The 16,107-nt window shown below is 39.3% G+C and overlaps 1 protein-coding gene across 1 annotated transcript in view; it reads left to right on the forward strand.

The window, feature by feature from the left end:
- Window positions 1–16,107, forward strand: part of F5 (coagulation factor V) — a 77,915-nt gene that overhangs the window by 43,416 nt on the left and 18,392 nt on the right. Inside the window, exons 14-20 of the mRNA XM_020974668.2 lie at window positions 146–736; window positions 3,399–3,573; window positions 6,161–6,397; window positions 7,358–7,568; window positions 11,045–11,224; window positions 14,207–14,323; window positions 15,868–15,939. Of these exons, the coding sequence (XP_020830327.1) occupies window positions 146–736; window positions 3,399–3,573; window positions 6,161–6,397; window positions 7,358–7,568; window positions 11,045–11,224; window positions 14,207–14,323; window positions 15,868–15,939 (1,583 nt within the window). The remainder of the gene's footprint in view (window positions 1–145; window positions 737–3,398; window positions 3,574–6,160; window positions 6,398–7,357; window positions 7,569–11,044; window positions 11,225–14,206; window positions 14,324–15,867; window positions 15,940–16,107) is intronic.

A 16,107-nucleotide genomic window follows, 5' to 3' on the forward strand; every position in this document is an offset into this window, starting at 1 on the left:
CAACTCCTCCTTCAGATCTCTATGAAGCATCTTTCTCTCCAGATGTCTATGAGACAACCCCACCTTCAGACCCCTATGAAGCATCTTTCTCTCCAGGTGTCTACGAGACAACTCCCCCTTCAGATCCCTATGAAGCATCCTTCCCTCCATATGTCTATGAAACAACTTCCCCTTCAGACCCCTATGAAGCATCCTTCTCTCCAGGTCTCTATGAGACAACTCCCCCTTCAGACCCCTATGAAGAATCCTTCCCTCCCGATCTCAATTGGACTTCCTCTACTTTGGATCTGAATCATGCCTATTTCCTACCAGAGGCTGGTCAGATAGTCCCTACTCCAGAGTTCAATGAGAACTTCCCTCCAGAACTTAGTCATGTATCCTCCTCTCCTGTCTTTGAATCAACATCCCAATCACTTCCACCCAGAATCAATGTTACATTGAGACCGAGACAATTTAATCCAGCAGTTATAGTGGGCCTTACCAAAGCTGATGGGAATTATGTTGAGTATATTCCAGGGCAGGACATCAAAGACAATGAAGATGATGATGATTATGTTGAAGACACCTATGTACACTATGATGATCCTTATCAAACAGATAGGAGGACAGATACAAGCTCACTCCGAAACCCTGACAACATTGCAGCATGGTATCTCCGAAGCCACAAGGGAAATAGAAAAAATTACTACATTGCTGCTGAGGAAGTACTTTGGGATTATTCAAAATTCTCAAAAAGGTTTGGAAAACTTCCTTTTATATCTTAGACCTCTGCTATTCATTAATGATGACAGGGCTACTTCTGATCTCAGTCACAGGCCCCTTTTATTCTTTTCCAATGACAAAAAAAGGGATTTTATTTGGTTTACTACACAGTGGACCCTTCATATGGTTGGAATAAGGGATGATGACTGAGTGGCCTGCACACTCCACTGGTATTCAAGAGAATGTAAGGAAGGCCCTCAACACAGTGATAGACTTCCTGTGGTGAACCTATAGAAGGACACAGACAAGAATTTCACAGGATGGGTTGGAGAGAACACTCATGTCAATGAAATTATGGCTCTGTTGGAGTCCAGTGCAGTCCTGTTCAGTGGCATCATGAATTCAGTTAAAAATTCTTAAGATACCAGTGACAAACAGCAGGAATACCAGCTCAATTTTTAAAAGCCAGTGCATGGTAAAAGTTCATAGTTTTATAAGTTTACAAAGCACTTTCCTCACAAATGTTCCAATTTTATAAAAATGAAACTAAAGCTTATTTGGCTAAGTAGTAGTTGACATTTACACTTCAAGCTTTTTAAGGGCTTTAAGTTTTGCAAGTCACTTTGCATACATTTATCCCTATATGAAGCATCCCAGGAAAGGAAAATAGGGAAGAAAGTGAGAACTTTGATCAGATTTCAGATGCGTAAGACTTAATATAGTCATCTTACATTGGCCCAGTAAGGTACAGTAGGAATATGAATATTTGGAATGACTAGTTGGACATCTCTGAAGAGGGCCGAACCAAAGTCTTATAGGTAGGAATAGGCAGGAGCTCTCCATGGTCTGATCTCCTGTGGCGCCTGAAATTCTTGCATCAGCCATTTCTTTGGATAGAGTCTGAGTCCTGAAGGTCACTGTTAGAATGGAGATGTCCTACCTTAAAAGGAAGCATTTAATGATTTTACCAACATAGGCATTCCCTCCCCCAATGCAGATCATAACCCCATCCCATCTTCTTAGCTGTGACATTCTTATCTGTCTCCTCATATACTGGCCTTAGAAATGTCAGTGATTGTTATCAATAAATCAAACATTTATCAAGCACCCACTATGTACAAGGCATTCTAGGAACACAAAGAAAAAGCAAAAACAGACCCTGTCCTCAGGGAGCTCACTTTCTAGGGGGGAAGGGGGAGACAATATGTAAATAAATAAGTACATATAAGATACATACAGTGTAGGTAGAAGGTAAGCTCAGAGGGCAAGGTGTTAGCATCTCAAAGGAAACATTAGATGCACACATTTAGAGACAAGTCCATTCCAAATTGTCATATGAACTGTTTGTGCCCAACCTGTGGTAGAGCCTTCTGAGCTCCTGCTGGTCTACAGATGGACACACTGCACCTTGACCCTAACATAGTGATGTCATTTTGATCCTTTTTGAGAACTGAGGACAAGACACAAACCAAATCAGCATCTGAGGGGGACTGTGAAAGACATCCTCCAGAAAGTGGCATTTGAGCTGAATCTTGAGAGAAACAGAGGTGGGAGGTGGGGGGGAGGGCTGGGGAAGGGTAAGAAGAGAAGCTATTCCAGGCATGAAGGAAAGCCCGTGCAAAGATACAAAGATGGCAAATGAAGAGTCATGTGTGACAAAAAGCACATAGAGAAACAGTCTAGTATTGCTGGATTGTACAATTATAGAAGGGCATAAAGAATAAAACAAAAACAAAAAACCTGGAAAGATAGGAAGGGATCTGTTTGTGAAGTGCTTTATATGCCAAACACAGGAGTTTATATTTAATCCTGGAGCTAATAGGGAATCACTGGAGCTTATTGATTAGGGGTGGTCAGTCTTGCACTTAAGGAAAATCACCTTGGCAGCTATATGAAAAATGGATTGGTGTGCAGAGAGACCAATCAGAGGGTTATTGAGGTAGACCAGGTGAGAGGTAAGTAGAGAAACCTGGGATATGGGTGAGAACTGTGGTGAAGAAAGAAATTACAAAATAAGTCCCCCCAAAAGGGTCTACTTAACATGCCCTTCCCCTAGGAAGGTCTCCTTTCTCTCTGCCACCAAGCTCTGTTTGTTAGGAAATATTGACTTAAATCAAGCTGAAAATTGGCCTTTCCATAATTTCTACCCATCCAATTTAGTTCTGCCCTTTCTGGGAAGGTTGAGATGGTGCTTGGACATTTCAAGGAGAAAAATAAAGGGGAGATCAGTGGCTTCTTTTAGGGTGAGAACTTTTATTCTGCCAGGGACCTAAAATAAGGATGCCACCAAAATCTACCTCAAGGTCTGAACAATAGCAATGAGCTACTGTGTATTTACCTACTTTTCTCAGGAACAGCTATGTGCCAACCTGCTAAAAATAGGTTTTCCCCAAATCCTGGCCCATCTCTAAAATGAGCTCTCTTTGAAAAGAAAAAAAAATGTTACATAGACAGACATACATTAAAAAATAATATCTTAGGTTTTATACAAGTCATCTTTGGTTTTTTCAAAATTATACCTTAGTTATAGATAGATTTGAATATGATATAATTCTGTGTATCAGCTTGAGTCACCTGGAAAAATGCAGGATTTTACAAGGATTCTTTTTTGGGGGGGAGAAACTTTTATGAATGTAGTTTTTCTAACGTTTTCTAATATTTTCTTCCTTATTATCTTTTCTTTCCCAACTTATCAGCATGAGGAAGGCTGATGATGCTGATGATATCATAGGGAACACAGTGTATAAGAAAGTGATTTTTCGGAAATACCTGGACAGCGCCTTTACAGTGCCTGACCCTCAGGGAGAGAATGAAGAGCACCTTGGCATCCTTGGTCCTATAATCAGGGCTGAGGTAGATGATGTGATCCAAGTAAGCCAAGTTTTAAGCATTGCTAAGAGAGGCAGGGGCAGGTAAGTGGAACAGTGGTTGAGAGTGCCGAGCCTGGAGTCATGAAGACCCGAGTTCAAATTCAGTCTCAGACACTTACTAGCTGTATGACACTAGGCCAAGTTACTTACCCCAGTTTATTTGCCTCAGTTTCCTCATGCAGAAAATGAGCTGGAGAAAGAAGTGGTATCTTTGCCAAGAAAATCCTGAATAGGGTCACAAAGAGTCAGACATGACTGAAACACCTGAACAACAGCTACAAGAAGGCAGAAGGGTGGTATGGAAAGAGCACTGCAAGTCCAGTCAGAAGGCCCTGAGTTTGAGTAGCAGCTCTGCCCTTTGCTATCTGTGTGAACCCTGGCAGGTCACTTCACTTCCCTGAACCCGTTTTCTCATCTGTAAAATGGGTGTGGTTCTACTTTCCCTTCTATTTCACCAGATTACTGTGAGGAAAACACAATACAAATGTGAGTCGTTAGTATCAAAGTTAGAGGGGTTTCTGAAAGTAGGTGATAGCTGCAAAGTCAAAAGTGTGAAAGGACGTTGTCCATGATTTATCAAAGTTCATGTGGCCTGGGGAGAAGAACATTTGACTCGGAATTAGAAGGTCTAGCCATGAGTCCTGACTCCATAGAATTAAGAGTTATATGTTATGGTCCAGTCACTTAATCTTCCCTGAACCTCAGCTCCCTCATCTGTAAAACGAAGCAGGAAAATTAATAATAATAATAACAAGGATAAGAACCGGACTTGTGATTTCATTAATACAGAGCGCTTCGGGGTGGGGGGGGACTCCCTCCACCAATATAGGTAGCTATCTTCTCTGTAACTTTCAGTCTTAGAGTTGTCTAGAGCACAGAGAGGTTAAGTAGCTTACTCTGGGTCACACACCTAGTATGTTTCAGAGGCAAAGATTTGAACCCAGGTCTTCCTGGCTTTGAGGCCACCTCTCCATACACTACCCCAAGCCATCTCTTAAGTATAACCTTATATAACTTACATAACTTATTCAAAATCCTGCCAATTTTTCACCCCCTGCATCAAATGTCACCTCCTCTGGGAAGCTTCTCCTAATTCACTCCACCTTAGGTGATCCCTCCCTCATTAAGTCATGAAATCTCCACTTTGGAAGGAACCTGAAAGGTCATCTAGTCTAACCTATAACTTAAGTGAACCCACAGTTAATCTAATTAATTCATAACTTAAATATCACCCCTACTATATCCCTGAGAAAGGGGTCCAATGATCCTTATAGCCCTTTGCCTTTCTCTCATATATTTCTTATATATGTGGATGAATTCTTCTTCTTATTGGATTATAAACTCCTTGAGGGTGCGAAACCATGAGTCATTCTTCTTATCAGTCCCCTCGGTGCCCAGTATAATGCATTATGCATATATAGTAACCACACAGTGAACCAATAAAAATTTGTTAATAACTTACTATAGACAAGGCAGTGCTAGGAAACAATATAATAGATATAACTCCTGCAATGCTTCAATGTTTCTCAAACGCTTTACATAAATTACCTTGTTCTAGCCTCTGTACCATCAAGTTCAGTAAGTACTACTGGCATTATTATTACCCCAACTTTAAAGATGAGGAGCCTGAGGCTCAGAGATACTGAACAACTTACCCAAGGTCACACTCCAAGTTCAGTGGTCTTTCCACTCTCTTGTTTTGCCTCATTGTTTATGGAACTGAATTGAAGTAATAAAATGAATTGAATTTATGTTCTGGGTTTATATAGAGTGTGCCTATAACTAAAGTTATGAGCAACTAGGTGATACAATGGGGAGAGTGTGGAGCCTGAAATCAGAAAGACTCATCTTCTTGAGTTCAGATCCAGCTTTAGAAGCTGTGTGACCTTGGGCAAGTCACTTAACCCCATTTGCCTCAGTTTCCTCATCTGTAAAATGAGCTGGAGAAGGAACTAGCAAACCATTCCAGTATCTTTGCCAACAAAACTCCAGGTAGGGTCATGGAGAATTAGACATGACTGGAATAAGTAAACAACAAATGACTACAGTTAAGGATTTTGTGTCTGATGTTTTAAAGTATCTGCTTGATGCTCTTTAGATAGCTTCTAAACTTCCCCACCTTCTTAGCCCTGCCATCCACCTATAAGCAAACCAGAAGTACTTTCCTCTCCTACCCCCAATCTGCTTATCCCCTGATTTATTAATACCACTTCTTACCACACACACTCCAAAAAAAATATAGGAAGCAAAATTAAAAAAAAAAAGAATATAGGAAATAATTTTTTCCAAGAAAAAATAATTTTGGGGTCCATACCTATAATGTCATTGGTGTAAGGAACTCTAAGTAAAGAAACTTTCTCTAATCATGTAAATCAGCTGGTCTAAATTGATTGTCTAAGCCTTTTTGTCTCAGCTCTCCGTAGAAAGAGAGAGGTTCTCTTACAGTGATGTGCATTTACCTGGTTTCTTTTCTTTCTTTTCTTTCTTTTCTTTTCTTTTCTTTTCTTTTCTTTTCTTTTCTTTTCTTTTCTTTTCTTTTCTTTTCTTTTCTTTTCTTTTCTTTTCTTTTCTTTTCCTTATACTTCTAGGTTCGTTTTAAAAATCTAGCCTCCAGGCCATATTCTCTTCATGCTCATGGGCTTTCCTATGAAAAATCATCAGAAGGAAAGAGTTATGAAGATGATTCCCCAGAATGGTATCAGGATGACAATGCCATTCAGCCCAATGGCAGTTATACTTATGTATGGCATGCGACAGAACGATCAGGCCCAGAAAATGCTGGGTCTGCCTGCCGAGCTTGGGCCTACTATTCAGCTGTGAATCCGGTAAGGGACTTCTCTGGCTTAGGTGACTAAAGGTTTCTGACTTGATAATCCCATCTATTAACTTCACCTTTGGGAATGGGAAAGACCATTATTCCGACAGAGTTCACAAGACTTGTTTTCCTCTATGAAGGAGGAGCAGGTGCCGTGTTCCTTCACACTCTAGGTGAGGATTGTGGCCTAGAGTCTATAGTCAATGTGCCCAAGTGCAGAGGCCATAATTCCTCAATTAGAACAGCCCCAATTTCAAATGTTCTCTCCCCTCTTCCCTTTAAACAAACAAACAATCCTTTCTCAGATCATAAGATTGCTAGACAGCCCAGGGACAGAGGGTTGGACTTGAAGTCAAGAAGGCCCAGGTTCGAATCCTGCCTCAGACATAAGCTTTGTGACACTGGGCAAGTCACTTAACAGCCTCAGTTTCTTCATCCTTAAAATGGAAATAATATTAGCACCTACTTCACAGAGTTGAAATAAGGACCAAGTGAAATAATGCATTTAAAATGCTTTGTAAGCCTTAAAGTGAGATACAAATGCTGGCTAGTATTTTTGCATGTGTTGTGATTTGGGGTTAAGAAAATAGTCTCCCTATGGTGAGCACCATATTGGTTTCCAAATGGCAGAGGGAATCATGGGAGCTAGACAGGATGAGGAGTTTCTCATTCACTTGTCTGTGTGCCAGCATCACTACCTGGGAAAGACATTTCATTTAAAAACACCTCAAGTCATGGTTAGACTTTCTAACTCTTTCTTTAGAAGAAGGCCTTCATAATGAAGAAACTTTTTCACTTAGAGAAGTAGGAAATAGTGTGAATGAATTGATAGGGCTCAAGCCTTGGGCTGCTATTAAGGGCCTTTCTGATTCTCTTTATCAGTGAACTTCAGAGGAGTAGAGGAAGAAAACACAATTCTGCAGTCTTGATGAAGGGGAAAAATGAAATATATGCTCTTATTGTCTTCCAGGAAAAAGATATCCATTCAGGCCTAATAGGGCCCCTTCTGATATGCCGAAAAGGAACACTCCATAAAGAAAGCAACAGGCCCATAGACATGCGAGAGTTTGCCCTACTTTTTATGATCTTTGATGAAAAGAAGAGCTGGTATTTTGATAAAAAGCTCAAAAGGATCTGGACGGGCTTATCCTCAGAAGTGAAAAACACTCATAGGTTTCATGGTACTTTTTCTAATTTGGTCTAATCTTTGTATAAAAGCAGCTTGGGTCCTTCAATTCAATCCAACATCAATGTTTGTTCCTGGGTTTTACAAGAATGACTTGAAAGGGCTTAGACATGTGACTTCTATTAAGTCCCCAGGAGTCCAGATCACCAACTCACAAAAAAATCTGAGGAGCTGGGGGTGGTGCATAGTAACCAAACTGTCCATGATTAAAGAAATTCAAGACAGAACCTTAAGAGAGACACTCCATCCCCCAACCCACTACCACCTTCATATACTTACTAAGGGTTCCTTTCCATGAATCCTAGTAGGGGCATGAAGGAAGGAAGGGTTCATGGGTCAAAGGCTAAAATAGTGAATTTTGAATAAAGATGGCAATATGCTCAAATTAAATCTGTCTGTAGCTAATGTGAATCTAAAAGGAATTAGCAGGAAAGGCATCTGGAGTTTAGTGGAGAGCAAGTCAGACTGGGAGTCAGGAAGGATTGAAAGTCCTGCTCCTGACACACACTGGCTTTGTGAACCTGGGCAAGTCATTTCATCTTGCGATAACCATGGCAGCTTGCTAAGACTAAAAGTGGTACAGCATATACTGATCTACATTGGGAGAGGGAAATTCTACCAAATGAGCTATAAGTGTAAAGTGGCTAGCACAGTGCCTGGCACACAGTAAGCACTATATAAATGTTAGTTAATAATAATAATAATTGTTAATAATAATACTAATAATTACTACCAGGATTGTGACCTTAGGCAATTGTAGCCTTTCTGGGCATCAGTTTCCTCTTCTGTAAAATAGGGAAGTTAAAACAGATGGCTCTGAGATCTTTTCCAGCCCAGATATATGAGCCTAGGCTCTTATGCCAATGAAACCACAAGTCTATCTCCCCAGTCCCCATAACCTTAAGGGGGAAAAAAAGGTTTTTGCTTGTTTTGAAGGAATGAAACTATCCTTCGCACTGAAAAAGTTTTTATATATGTTCCCTGATTTCTAATGCTGCCAGGGCTCCTGTCCATGCACAGCTGTTTATAAAGAACTTATTAATTATACAATTTTTCTAAGAGAAGGTTGATTTTGTAGCACTTTTGATTCTCATAATACCTATCAAGCATCCAAAGCACATGGACCCCTACAGTAATGTGTAGGATAGCCAAGTCATAGAAACTAGAAGGAACATTCAGTGAGGACTTAATAAGAGGAACAGAATGTATTTACAAAGACTGTGAGTGTGAGTGTGTGTGTGCATGTGAGACAGACAGACGAGAGAGAGAGAGAGAGAGAGAGAGAGAGAGAGAGAGAGAGAGAGAGAGAGAGAGAGAGAGAGAGAGAGAGATTTGGGGAAGAATAACAGAATAACATATGCTAGCTCTTACATGCATTTAGAAGTTTGTCCTTCATGCTGGCAAGATCATGAATACACATGGTTATGTAAACATGCAGGCATGAAGTTAGGAGGATGAAGCAATGAAGATGACTAAAGAGATGGAAAGATTAAGATCTATGAGCACAGATAGTCACTGAATTTGCCCAATTGGAACAATCACCACACAGCCCCAAGGTATGAGGGCCTTTTGCTGCTGGCAGCTAGACAGTGAATGACTAAGGGAGGTGGCTAGGTGGGGAAGAGTTATTGTTTCCATAAGCTGGTGGAAATATCTTCCCTGACACTTCCATTCAATTCAGTAAGCTCTTATTGATGGTATGGGTAGGTACTGTAGTAGGTACTGGGGATACAGAAACAAAAATAATAGACCTCCCACCCTCTAGGGCTTATACTCTCCTGGGCAGTAGGGATGGCACATTCATAGAGAAGTCAATAAAAATGTGAAGTAAATACAAAATAATTGGGGGGGGGTGTTGGGGAGAATACTCACAACAGGATGAGGAAAGGATGCATGTGGGAGATAGAACATAAGCTGTACCATGACAATAGCTAAGAAAGGAATGTTGTACATTCCAGACGTGGAAGATAGCCTGTATAAAGGAAGGAGGTACAATGTCATATACGAGAAACAGCCCATTGGGCAGTTTGGTTAGAACAAAGAGCATGTGATGGGAAATAGTATAAAAGAGCCAGAATATGAAGGGTCATGTTGCCACACCTCCCATTTTCTATACTTGTGAAATTTTAATTTTAATTTCAACTTTTAAAAATGGAAAGTACGGACTTTCTGTTTACTCCTATTAAATTCCCTCTTCCTAGATTTGTCCCATAATCCATCCCTTTCTTAAAAATATTTTGGGCCCTTCTTCTGTCATTCAATGTATGACCTACTCTTCCTAGTTTTTATCATCTGCAAATTTAGCCTTCATCCAAGTTATTGATAAAAAGTGTTTAATAGTTCCCTGGGTCATATTTCCCTAGAGACCTCTCTTAAGATCAATATAGATCTATTAATCACTACTTAGGGGATACAATCATTCAACCACTTCCAAATCCACCCAAACTATCGAGTCAAGACAACAAGGATTTATGAAGTACTTACTATGGGTCAGGCCCTGCACTGAGCAGTGGTTATATAAATACAAACAGAAAGAAAAACAGTTCTGCCTTCAAGGAGCTTACAGTCTAATGAAGGAAGACAACACATAACTGAATAGCCTAACTCAAATGTCAGCTCTTTCAGGGAACCTTCCTTGATCCCTCCTGTTAATAATAATGATAACTAGCTCATATATAGTACTTTAAGGTTTGCAAAACACTTTAAACCTATTATCTTATTTGACCATTTGAGTTAGTAATAATCTGTTTAGAATTCACAAATATCATTCTGTAACTCAAAAGAATATAACATTTTGCGTCGTAATTATCTGTATTTTGCTACACACATCCAGATAGAGGGTGATGGACTCAGAGTACAGATTAATGCATATTTATTTTTTATTTTTTGGCATGGCTAAATATTAAATAATATTATTTTTATAATATATAATATATAAAATAATATACTTTTAACTTCTTGGATATTGTTACTGTGGAAATTGGATACTATATTTATAATAGGCTTTGTTTTTCTTTTTCAATGAGTGGGAGAAGGGGGCAAGGGAGGGAGAGAATTCTAGTCTAAAAATAAAATGGGGGCATCTAGGTGGCACAGTAGATAGAGCACTGGCCCTGAAGTCAGGAGGACCTGAGTTCAAATCCGGCCTCAGACTAAATAATTGACACTTAACTAGCTTGTGTGATCCTGGGCAAGTCACTTAACCCCAATTGCCTAAAAACAACTAACTAAATAAATAAATAAAATGAAGTTGAATTTTTTTTAAAAAAAAGAAAAAAACCTATCTATTTCTGTCATATCCTCTTATTTAAAATAAGCACCACAAGGGCAGAGACTGTCTAAAATTTTATATCTCCTCCAGCACCTAGCACAGTGCTTGTGCACAAAATAGGCACTTCATAGAAATTTGTTAAAGTGAGTTGAATCATTTTGGATTGTTTTTTAATTGGTTGTGACCCTGTATCATTTCAGCCATCAATGGTCGCATCTACAATTTGCCAGGACTAAGGATGTATGCGAAGGAGAATGTGAGATGGCACTTGCTCAACATGGGTGGTTCCCAGGACATCCACGTGGTTCACTTTCATGGACAGACATTGCTGGAAAATGGAACCCAACTGCACCGTTTTGGGGCTTGCCCCCTGCTTCCTGGTAAATGATAATAACTGATGTTGATGTAATGTTTTCCTTTAGGTAAAACATTTTACATTCATCATTTCATTTGGTCTTCACAATAACCTTGGAAGTAGGTAGTACAGATATTATTAGTCTCATTTTACTTACACACACACACACACACACACACACACACACACAGCCAAAGCGTTAGAGAGATTAAATGATTCACCCATAGTCACACAAGTAGTAATGTGAGAGACAGAATCAGAACCCAGGTCTCTCAATACCAAGTCCCGCATATTTTCTACTACACCATGTTGTCTCTGGGCAATGGAAAGAAAATACTTGCAAAACCATTAAAAATATATTTCTTGGCACTGGAACTCTCCTCAACCACCTAAATGTCAGTGCCTGTGCAAGCAGAACCCAGGTTTACAGAATCTTGAATCAGGAAGGAACTATGAGGTCACTCTGAACCATTCAGTAGGACCTAACAATAAAAGATGGCAGCCAGAAAAAAAAAATATGATATGTGTCATCACTGACATTTATTTCAAACTTGGAAGCTGATGGAGTACCTTATATACTTCACCTCATTCGAGGCTGACAACTCTGGGACATTTGATGGAACAGATTTATTTTGCCTATTTTGCAGATGAGGAAATTGGAATAAAACTGGTAGGGAGAGATTAATGGATTTGCCCAGGGTTGCATAGCCTGTAAATAGACAAGACAGGATCTAATCCAGGGACTCTTGACTCCAAGTTCAGAGTACTCTCTACTCTGTTATGTAGCAGATATGGAGGTAGATGAATTGATATATGTTTGGTTCTATATAGGAGGGGCTATAAAGACACAGTTCCTGCCTCATGCAAGTTTACGATCTTAAATTGTTTTTATTTCTCCACCTTGTTAAAATACTGCTTGAGTGACAAATAGATTTTATATGATGGAGAGAAGGTACAATGTGAGGGAGGCTGTGGCAGTCAATGTCAGAGCTATGTGAGGGGAAGACTAGGGCCATCTTGCCTTATTTTGGCTATCTTACCTCCCCCTTTTCCAAAGACTACCACTCTGGACAATTGCATATTGCACTATGCATGGCAGAGAAGGCCAAATGATCCTAGATTTTTACATGTATATGTATATATATATATATATGGATATGGATATATACAAACATACATATACATGTGTGTGCATGTGTGTAAATATATGTATTTTTTCAGAGATTATTTGTGTAACTGGGAAATAAAACTTGTTCAGCAAAGAGAAGTGAAAGACAATATAATGTTCAAAACATAGAATCTAATTTCCCTAATGTTTTTTACCTTGAGCTAGTGTAAGCTACTGTCACTTTTCTATGTGAGCAGTTTAGTTGCTAAAAGAAGAAGAAATAGAACTACTGAGTGAAGAGCTAACCTGAGGAGCTTTGAAGTACTCTGAATTAAGCGAATTGCTCATCATTACAATAGCACAACACTTTCTTGACAGCCCTTTTAAGAGTGGTTATTACTTAAAAGATGTCCCTGCTTCACCAACTCAAGAGCAGAGTGGATTTTTGCAGCAGGAGAGTGATGAAGACCAGAAAGGGAGCAGCTAGCAGAGAAGCTTCCTGGAATAGGTTGTTCCCAAAAGGCAAAGATATCAAGAATTATAGTCCAAACTTGTGAGTTGCTCCCGAGTATATGAGTTTCCTCACTCACTTTCCTCCCTACTGGGTTTCTATAATTGTGATGCCTGTATCCTCCACAGGATGACATAAGAGTGTGACCTGATTTATTGGTAGGCTGTGATATTTTGATTATTGCTGCACTTGATTTATTTTAAATGACTGTGGCATTACAATTATTCATGCTTTTCATTCTTTGTTGTTAAGAGAATGTTTTATGCTTAAGAGCTAATGGTGTCATAGTGACTTAATGGGGACTCAGAATGATAGTTGTGAGGGATGTGTTTATTTCCCACTCCTAACAGGGTTACCCCTAGGATCCTGATAGAATATTAAATCATAATTAAATGGTTGCGGTCTTTCTCTTGGAACCCAGCCAGTACGAAAGTAGATTGGATTAATTGAGACATCCCAGAGAGGGAGAGTAGGTAGAATGGAGCGAGAGGGTCCCATGCCACAAATGCTACGCCAGCAAATGTGCAACTCTTTTACTTGGACTTAAAATGAGACTCTGGGGTTGGATCTCCAACCTAATAATTTAGACAAGCTATGTTTCTCCTGGAAAAGAGATGGCTAAAGACAGTCTTGACTGGTTTCATGAGTAGTTATGAAAAATGGGGTAACCAGTAGAAAGCCATCAAGAACAGAATGTAAGAAACAGAACTTTGTGATAAAAGAGATTTTAAAAGGATTTCCTGGCCATGAGCTTTGAGAAATAACAGAGTGGGTAAACAGGAAAAATTATGGAATATCCTTCCCTGAGATTTTAGAGTGGGACAGCTGTAGTCTTGCCTAAAGATGCAAAATTTTGGAAAATTTTAAAGCCATGGGGGGAAAAGTTTCCTTTTTTTTTTTTTATTGGTGGTGCTGGGTGGATGGGGCGCACAAAAATGGAGTAGGAAAGCAGTGTTTATTTGGAACCTTTGTTGATCTAAAGTAATTTTGTTTAAGAACGTAGACTGCAATTCAGATTACTTTGCTCATAAAGTGATCATTTTGCTATATTTAGAGAAGTGAATGTCAGAAAAAAAAACATGAAAACATTTGGTGTATTTTCCATTTTTACTTGATGGATGAAAGTATATCCAAAAGAAGATCTATGGAGAAAAACAGAGATTCCAGTACCTAGTTTTCCTACTATTTTTCTAGGCCTTATCCTCGTTTCTGTCTGCAGACAAGAGCATGAGAGACTGTTAAGTTCCTCCAATGACTGTTGACCAACATTGTATTCAGTCAGTTAACACACATTAAGTATTTGTTACGTGTCATTTACTGTGCAAAGGACTGGGGAGACAAAGAAAGGCAAACATTTTAAAGGTTTAACTTTGTCCTCTCCATTTTAGGTTCATTTAAGACTTTTGAAATGAAAGCTTCAAGACCTGGCTTATGGCTCTTAGACACTGAGGTTGGAGAAAATCAGATAGCAGGAATGCAAACACCGTTCCTTATAATAGATCAAGGTACAATGTGTGTGTATAGCATGATATATTCAGCATGAAAGTATCAATTACAGAACTCTGGAGAAAAGACAAATTCTAGGAATCCATAGGTATTACTATGAAGTTGTCTGCATATTTATGGGCGAGAAGACTTTGAAATAGTCACTCAGTCTTTCCTGTAGGAGACTAATTATTATACGATGGCTCAGTTAATTAGAACATGATGCCACTGACAACAAAATTGTGTCTGGTTCATGCCTGGGTCATTTGGTTTTCTCTGTTCCATAGACATAGACCACACAACTGAGAGGTCATCTGTTTCATAAATTAGAAGCACTGGTCACACAGAAGCCAGGAAAAAGAGCATAAACCCATGCCCATTATCTAAAACCATATATTCTCCTTAGTGATTGGTGACTAAATTATCTTCATATGCTCATTCAACAACATGATAAACTTATAATTCCAAGCTAAACAAACACTTTCAGAAATTGCTAGGGTTTCCCAAGAGGTCTGGTGAGGAAGTTCCAGGAAATCTGACAGTTACTGTGACGATCCAGGCTATGAATTGGCATTGATAGTTTCAACACCGGCCATCAGGACATCCTACCCAGGCAGTGGTTGGCATTTCTTTTCATGCTCAGTTTTGGTAGCCTTGACACCCTCAGAATAGCTATAAGAGAGTGAACTTGTTCAAGTGAGAATAGTTGTTCTAAGATTCAAGCAGATTGAAACTAAGTCATAAACTCTCCCATACTGGTCTTTCAAGTGCCTTATGTCCTACCCCTGCTGCAGGACTATTCCTACTGACTAGATGTACTTCTCAAGAGTAATGATATCACTTCATCTGTCATGCTCTAAAGTATTTAAGATAATGTCAATAAGTCAACAAGTATTTATTAATTAAGTTCTTATTATATGCTAGATACTGTGCTAAGCACTGAGGATTCAAAGAAAGACAAAAAATAGTCCTTGTCCTCAAGAAGTTTACTTTCTAATGGGAGAAACAATAAATAAATAGCTAAGTACACACATGAGATTATGGAGAGATAGATAGATAGATAGATAGATAGATAGATAGATAGATACATACATACATACATACATACATACATACATACATACATACATAGAGGGGAAGAGAGAGAGAGAGAGAGAGAGGAGAGAGAGAGAGGAGAGAGAGAGAGAGAGAGAGAGAGAGAGAGAGAGAGATGGAAGGTAATATTAAAAGAGAAAGCATCAGCAGCTAGGGGAATTGGGAAAGGCTTCCTTCAGATGGTGGGATTTAAGCTAAGTTTTGAAGGAAGCCAGGAAAACTAAGTAGAGGTGAGTGAGCAAAGTACTCTCGGCATGGAAGACAGCAGTACAAAGACAAAGAGTTGGGAAATGGAGGATCATGTGAGAGGCCAGTGTAGCTGGATTGGAAATAGTGTGGAAAGGAGTCAGGTTATAAAGATCTTTAAATGTCAGAGGACTTTATATTTGGAAGCTGAGGCAGGTAGAAGCATTGTCACCAAGGACTTCAGTAACTACCACCTATATTTTTCCCCCCTTCTTCTCCGTAGAGTGCAAGATGCCCATGGGTGTAAGTACTGGCATTATAGCTGATTCACAGATAAGTGCATCTGAGTATTTGGGTAAGTGTGAACACCAATATCAGCAATATTTTTTTCTTCTTGGGAAGTTGAATCCAGTCTGTGATCCAGTTGTGATGTGTCTGTGTGAAATTTGCCCCAGGTCACAGAAGACTTTTTTGTGAGAGAAAGGGATAGAACTAGGGCTCTGAAGCTCTACTTACGTGAAGG

Source organism: Phascolarctos cinereus, unplaced genomic scaffold (assembly GCF_003287225.1).
Source record: "Phascolarctos cinereus isolate Bilbo 61053 unplaced genomic scaffold, phaCin_HiC Scaffold_5;HRSCAF=322, whole genome shotgun sequence".
NCBI lineage: Eukaryota > Metazoa > Chordata > Mammalia > Diprotodontia > Phascolarctidae > Phascolarctos > Phascolarctos cinereus.